Source organism: Meleagris gallopavo, chromosome 5 (assembly GCF_000146605.3).
Source record: "Meleagris gallopavo isolate NT-WF06-2002-E0010 breed Aviagen turkey brand Nicholas breeding stock chromosome 5, Turkey_5.1, whole genome shotgun sequence".
NCBI classification, from domain to species: Eukaryota; Metazoa; Chordata; class Aves; order Galliformes; family Phasianidae; genus Meleagris; species Meleagris gallopavo.
Window position 1 is genome coordinate 50,626,937 of NC_015015.2, and position 7,318 is coordinate 50,634,254.

The 7,318-nt window shown below is 43.1% G+C and overlaps 1 protein-coding gene across 1 annotated transcript in view; it reads right to left on the reverse strand.

The window, feature by feature from the left end:
- TMEM179 (transmembrane protein 179) overlaps positions 1–6,756 on the reverse strand; it is a 9,056-nt gene extending 2,300 nt beyond the window's left edge. The window contains exons 1-3 of the mRNA XM_003206758.4: positions 6,372–6,756; positions 2,710–2,847; positions 1,416–1,494 (exon numbers count right to left, since the gene is read on the reverse strand). Coding sequence (XP_003206806.1) covers positions 1,416–1,494; positions 2,710–2,847; positions 6,372–6,673 — 519 coding nt within the window. The 5' untranslated portion in view covers positions 6,674–6,756. The remainder of the gene's footprint in view (positions 1–1,415; positions 1,495–2,709; positions 2,848–6,371) is intronic.
- Between the last annotated feature and the right edge of the window lie 562 nt (positions 6,757–7,318).

Below are 7,318 nucleotides of genomic sequence, written 5' to 3' on the forward strand. Positions count from 1 at the left end.
AAAAAATAGTAAGTTTTTTTCAGGAAAAGTGAAACAAAGTCATACTCAGTACAACAATGAAGAATTCTGTATAATCCACATGCAGCTGCTGAACTTCCCAAGTATGCGACATTCTGGCTATCTTAAAATTCTTGAGATTATTTCTCTTTGGTTATCATACGCTTTAATACATTTTCCAAAACTTTTCTCCTGAGTCCTTTGAACATCATGCTATCCGTGGAGAAGTACAAATTTTAAGGCATTCCTATTCAGAATGCTGTTGAGAAAATACTATCAATTGAATGGTTACATTCTGGGGTTATTAGTTCACAACAGCATAAATTCAGAAAGAAAGATAAACTTCATCCAACACACCCTAGTGCCTGGTGGCTCATACATGCATGGCATTTGAGATCTGTTCTTAAAGCCTCAGATCTGCAGTAAGTTGCTAACTTAGTCTCTGTTGTTTAACTGTGCAAATAACTACACTTCTACTAATAGAGGTACTTGACTGTTGGCCTCCCCTATATCAGAGGATGCCTGTTTGTAGTAAAGTTTTCTGGCAGAAATTCCATTTTAATTTCATTATGCCTTCAACAACAGAAAAAAGAAAAAAAAGATAACAGCAACAGGTTAATTGCATCCTTGTATTTCAGATTTGACATATTGCAGTTTTTATTTTTAAGAAAAGTGACAATTTAAACACTTCTAGACAGCAGGGCAGCTGTTTATTCTAATAGCCAGTTTAGGTAAACAAGGGCAACAATTATGTAAATGGAGGTGTATGATCCTATATGTTTTATGTACTTTAGAATGTCTCCTAAGTATTTCTGCTCATTCTTACCATTACCTCAGTTCATGAGTAAATAATATTTTTGAATTATTCTATGGGACTTGCAAACAAAAATATGCTCATCTGGGTTTATATGAGCAAATACAGAGACTTGGAAGCTTTCCATTCATTTCCTAAGCACCATGTCATTAATGAGATATATTCAAATATATTGTGGTTTCCTCAGTGTATCTGATATGAAGGTATCTACATGGGCTTAGCCAAATTTAGGGTGACAAAGAGAAAGCTCACAGCCCACAGTCTGTGCAGGTCAGCCATTCTGATTCTGTTTTCATTCCTGACAGCAGTGTAGGGTTCCAGGGCATCAGAGCATTGCAGCCTTTGAAGAGCTCATACTTTGCAGAAACAGTAGATTTTCCATGATGAGTAAGAGTCAGATTTTGACATGCCTGCATTCAAAACTATGTGTTTTGAATATGAAATGCAAATGTGACCATTCACAATTATGCTGATTCACCACTCATGGAAGTCAGTGGAAACATTCCCATCGATTTCAGAGGACTGTAGTTCAGCTCCAACAATCCCAGATCAATGTGCCAATGGTAAATGAACTGGAATAGAACCATGACCTAGTCTGACCTACCTGTGCAATAGCAAACTGGTCGTAGAAAGCAGAGTTTTCTAAGTTCAGTTCAAGATCTATATCCTGTAATTCTTCACAGCTGTCCAAGGAAAGCATTTGGGGGTGGGGAAGAAGAAAGAAAGTTATTTCAGAATTTTCAGACAGGCAAATCAAACATAGAACAAAGAAACATCTAAGTGTTTCCAACAGTCACAGTGACAAGTTCTACAAAAAGATATACAAGTTGGTGCAGTAACTGGGTTGCTTGCCAATCTTCTCTATAACTAGGGTAAAAGAAGCCTGTAAATACTTTCTATTAAAAAACAATGTGTAATTATGTAAGTGATAACACCAATCTTCCATGAAATGGAACTGTAATAGCTATTATGAAAACACTAAACTCAAAACCCTGTTCTCCCACTCCCCACGTGCCTCCCACTTATACGTATCTGGCATCAGCCCAGCTCATCTGTTTCACCCCTCAATGAAACAAAGTGTATGAGCCTCCATTACCTTTTGACATCATCAGGGAAAGCCTCAGAAGAAGGGATTGTATGGGTGTTTTTGTTTTGGATGCTCCAGCAAGGAGAAGGAACTCTGATGGTAAGATAGAGGCTGCCTACAGATTTTACAAATAACTTGGACTGTTACTGGTGTGAAAAAAATCCCAGGATTTTGAGGTTGTCTTTCTATCCCTTGCTTGATTTCTGCAGCCTCTTCTCTGTCCTTTTCAGTGCTGTCGGTCATCTTGGGTTCTTATCCGAATATTCGATTAGACAATTTTTGTAATTGAATTTTTAACCGAATATTCGAATAATTCGATTAATCGTTGCAGCCCTAAACAGAACATTTACTATGGCACTTTACAACATATGACAATGTGCAATATTATTGTATGCTTCAAGTAGTATACTCATTCAATATCATATGACATAAAATGTCAGCTTTTTCTTTCTTTTTATTGCCAGGACCCTGTCTCCCAGTCCCCTGCCCTACTCATAGCCCCACGCTCCTCGCTTCATCAAGTATTTCCAAATCCAGATCTCTTTTGTAAATGAAACTTTTTGGTTTTCTTTTGCATGTGTTCATGACTCTAAAAGAGACCATGAAACATCACAGAAACCATACTTTGTTTTGTAGGGAACTAAAAGCAACAAACCTTGGTTTTCTAGTTTTGTTCCAAATGAAATGAATCTGGAGTTCCCTATTTTTCTCTTTGATAACCTTGCACGTAATAACTACAGTTTGTACCAATGCCGTTCATTTGTGCATATACAAAAAATAAAAAGAAGAAAATATATTCTTTAGTACTAACCTATTTGGCATGCTTCCTTTTTCAGTAATTGCATCACACCACATGTTAAATCCTACGCTCACTATAGTGCTAGCAATAAATGTGATAAACACCACAAAGGCGCTGATCAGCAGATTCAGGAAGGCATAAAAGAAAGAGCTGTAATAAAAGGGAAGAAAAATGTAACTCATAAACATCCGAAACACAACATCAGCAGTCTCTCTAAGCAGTATATAGCAGGCAAAAAGATATCAGTTTCCATTTGAAACGCTTATGCTTTAATTAAGACCACCTAATACATTGAAAATCTATGGATTATGATTTTGAGTCAGATTATCCTCATTTTTAAGCTTCTTTGATTTTTTTTTTTTCCGTAAGAGGATATGGCTCTAAATCATAAACAGTAAGTGGCAATTGTTCATACACAGAATGGCCTTCATTAGCTGTAATGATGAAAATCACCATTGTTAAAATAAATGCCATTAGCTCAAATTATGCAGCAACTGGAGTTTAAATTATTTCATGACCAAAATGATAATTGGGACAAAAATTGCCTAGGAGAGAAAATAAAAATAAAAATAAAAATAAAACACAGTACTGATAGCTATAATCATTTTAAGCAATGTAACACAAGGTACTGGTATCATAGGACACGAATCTCAGTTTTATGGGCAATTTGCAGAGCAGGCCATCTTCTCTTGGGATATCTCTGGCTTCGATGTCAATACATTATTTTTGCTAGCCAGATGTTAGCTTACGCCAACCCCATTAGTCTTTGCAACCAGGGCCTGCCCAAAGCATGTGCTGTGAGGTATGTGAAGATGCTCAGTGTGGTGCCATAAGGAATTGCTCACCCATCTTCCAGTCTCGTGGGGCAGTCTTCCTCATGACTGGGTTACGCTGAAAGAGGATCACTTTGCTACATAACTCTCCTCAGTTCTCCTAGGCAGCCTGGTCTAGTGGTTGGCAACCCTGCTCTTGGCAAGGGGGTTGAAACAAGATGATCTTTGAGGTCCTTTTCTACCCAGGCCATCCTATGATTCTATGATTCTACAATGAATTCTAGGTAATGAAAACTTTCTAATCCTTTTCTCATTCTTCTGACCAAGCCCTTTGCTACTTGAAGCTGCTAAATGACATTTGCAAAGTCTCACTATTGAAAAACTGAACGCCTATTCTAAGTTGCAGAAAGACTAGCAACTCCACAAGAAAAGAGTATTCAATTCAATAAGAATGAATATGACAAATTGCCCACCATTGCCCCTTTCATTATGCTGGGGATAGAAGGAGTCTACTCACTCCAGAGAATGATAAAAATAAAGGCCATTTATTTTTCCTGATTTCTCATTAAATTAAAATCTGAAAGGTATTTTTGAGTTTGTAGTCTTAGGAATATTTTGGGCTAGATCATCTTAATTTCTGGTGGCCAACCTGCCCATGGCAGAGGCAGTTGGAAGTAGATGGACTTTGAGGTCTCTTGCAACCCAAGCCACTCTGCGAGTTGCACATGGTAAGACGTATGTGGCCTCATAAGGACTTATTTAAAATGAGTTGACGCAGCATTTACCAGTTGGTCTGGGATGTTTGGTCCTGGATTAATAGGAGCTCTGAAGGAGTTGTCCACATTCTCTCAAAAGGGCAGTCATGCCATCCCAGAAGTTAAAGAAGTTAAATTAGTCATATTTCAAATGTGCTCTTACAGATTGTAGGGGGAGCTTGGTTCTGGGACACCCGACTTCTAGATTAATGTTTACATGAATACCATTCTTCCTCTTCAGTTTCACCTGGGCTTACAATAGACCAGAGCAGATGGGGATGGTATGGGCATGCCACAGTTTTGCATGTTCATTGTCACTGCCCTGGTTTCATATCTAACTTAGGCCAGGCTTATGCCAGCCTGACATACAGAAAAGAGTGGACTTGTACTCTTGAATAAAACCAAGGTTGACACTAGAACTAATAACAGCTCTAGAAAAGGAATGATTATCACTCTGCTTGCTACCTTGCAGCACAGAGGAGGTGCCAAAGTCCAGAATCTGACTTCCTGAACAAAGCAGAGCTCAGTGCTGTACCTGATTTGCACTGGGAAAAACATTGTCATCACCATCACCATCGCTATAACTGTGCATGAAGATTGCTCAGGTCACAGCATCCTGGCAGAGGGATGGGAAGATCTACCTCTCTTCTCCTATTTTTCTGCCTGCATCAGAATTACAGCTAGACATTCCAGATTGAGTGGATGCCCTGTAATGGTAAACACTTACACTCAAGGTAGAAGTCACTTTGCTACCCCTGCCTGTGAAGTGTCTGAGTTGGACCTCTGTCTTTCAGTTGCATTGAATGGTCCCAGGTCCAGAGCACAGCTGACAGCAAGCACATGGCCTTCCCATCCTGCAAGCCACTGAGCACAGTCTGCTCCTTAGGCAAGGGGTACTCAAACCCTTCTGAAGAGGGTTGGTAGCAGTCCTAATTATTTGAAGCATGATGTGAGCAGAGTTACACAGCTGTTGCTGCTCAGCCCAAAGGAACCTGAATGCAGCTTCTGAAGTGACAGTCTCCAGAGGCCTGCCCATCTGTTTAATATTAAATACACATATCTGGGAGCAGGCCAAATACCAAATACAAATTACACTATTGTAGGGATTCTACTGCCAGTTTCTTCCCCCAAAAAATCAGGTGCTGAATTATAAAGCTGAAAAAATGTGTCTGGATTCAACTACTACCCAATAGGTATGTGATGCCCAGAGGAAAATGAATTCAAATATACTAAGTCCATGATTATACTTAGCTCTTCTAAGGTAAGTTTTAATATGGAAATAAGTTTCTGTTTTGTACTTCACCCTCATTGTGGTAAACAAAACATAGCTTTTCTAGTCCAGCCAGCCACCAATGTGTTCTCCTTCCTTCCCTCCTCCATGCAATTGGATGCTTGAATACCCCATAGCACCCACTCGCTGGGTGACCTGTCCCAAGGGCTGTATCAAAGGTAGTAAGACAGGGACCAGAGAGCCAAACACTGTGCACGGTACCACTGATCTGCTGCCTGGACCACTGGGCCCTACTCCTCCTGCAGGACCGGGTGCATTTCAGTTTGTCTGAAAAGAGAAACAATCCACCGGAGCAGCCGTGCTGCTACACAGCACTCAGCTCTGCTCACTTGTAACCAAGCGATAGCTGATCTCTGCAATGGTTGCCATGTTCACAAGAAAAGCAGAATAAAAATAACAGTGGAACAACCTACCGCTCCCTCCTTCATTCCACAGCCACAGCCACATTGCTTTGAAATTTGTCACATGCCCAGTATAGGTCTGGGGAAGGCCTCCTCCTGCAGGGATGTGCAGTGGTACAAAGGCAGGTGGTACTTTCCAGCATCACCTCATCCCCCTTAGCAACCTTCATACCCACCATGGTTGGCACGGCCGAGTGCTGCATCCAGTCACCAAAGGACAACAACAAATCTGTCCCCCACCCCACAACCCTGTGTAAGAGCATCCTCCTGAGGGGTCCCTGTGCACAAGTGGAATATATGCAGGGTGTGTGTGCAGGCAAGGCACCACTTCACCCCTAACTCCTTTAGCAGGGCAGTAGATGGTGCAGAGCTCAGTGTTTGGTCCCCAGGCTGCTCCCACCTGCCCCAGTCTGCAGGAGGGGTGGGCACCCCTGCCCTCCCCACGGGTACTTACTCCTCATGCCCTTTGCAGAGGAAGAAGAGGGTCCGCCAGGCCTGCACTGTAGCCAGCAGCAGAGAGAGGAGCCCGGTGAAGATGCTGAAGCGGCAGGCAGCCTCAGGCCCCCACTCCTGCACAGTGAAGCGCTGCCGCTCCACGGTGAGGTTGGCATTGAGCCACATGCCCTCGGTGAAGAGCAGGCATCGGCCATGGAAGTCGTTGCCATTCTCAGACAGCGGCACCACCACGATGAAGCTGAAGAGGAAGGCCAGGAAGTAGCAGATGCACTGAGCAAAGAGGAAATTGCTAAGAGCCATGTCTGCAGCTCCTCGCAGGCAGAGGGAGGGATGGAGGGAGGGATGCAGGAGGGAGGGATGGCAGAGGGAGGGATGCAGGAAGGAGAGATGCAGGAAGGAGAGATGCAGGAAGGAGGATTCTGAGGGGGAGTGATGCGGGGAGGAGGGGGGAGAAAGGATGGAGGGATGCAGGGAGGAAGCCTGCAGCAGTAGGGGGTGGGGTGGGAGGATGCGCAGTGCAATGCAATGAGATGCGATGCCTCTTCCAGCACCACGCTGCTGCGGCCGGAGCTGTCCCAACTGTCTGAATGCTGATGGCTTCAGGACTTGTGCTGGGAGGGAGAGCCCTTGCAGGGAACTCCTCTTCCTCTAGGAAATCTGGCAGCTGGTGCTCAGGGGGTTAAATTAATCAGTGCCTCCCCTGCGGGGCTGGGTACCACTGGGGCTCTCAGCGTTCCCCTGATGGCAAAGGGCACTTGTGCCACCCGTGCTTGTGGGTGTGACACACCTCCTCCACTGCAAAAACCTGCCTCATCCTAGCTGCAGGCTCCCAGAATAATTTGGCCTTTTTTTTTCCTAAAAATATGACTAAAACATGTCTGGGACACTCTGTAGACATCGAACATTCACCCCTGCACTTCTGTCCCAGAGTGTGTCTGAAAGACT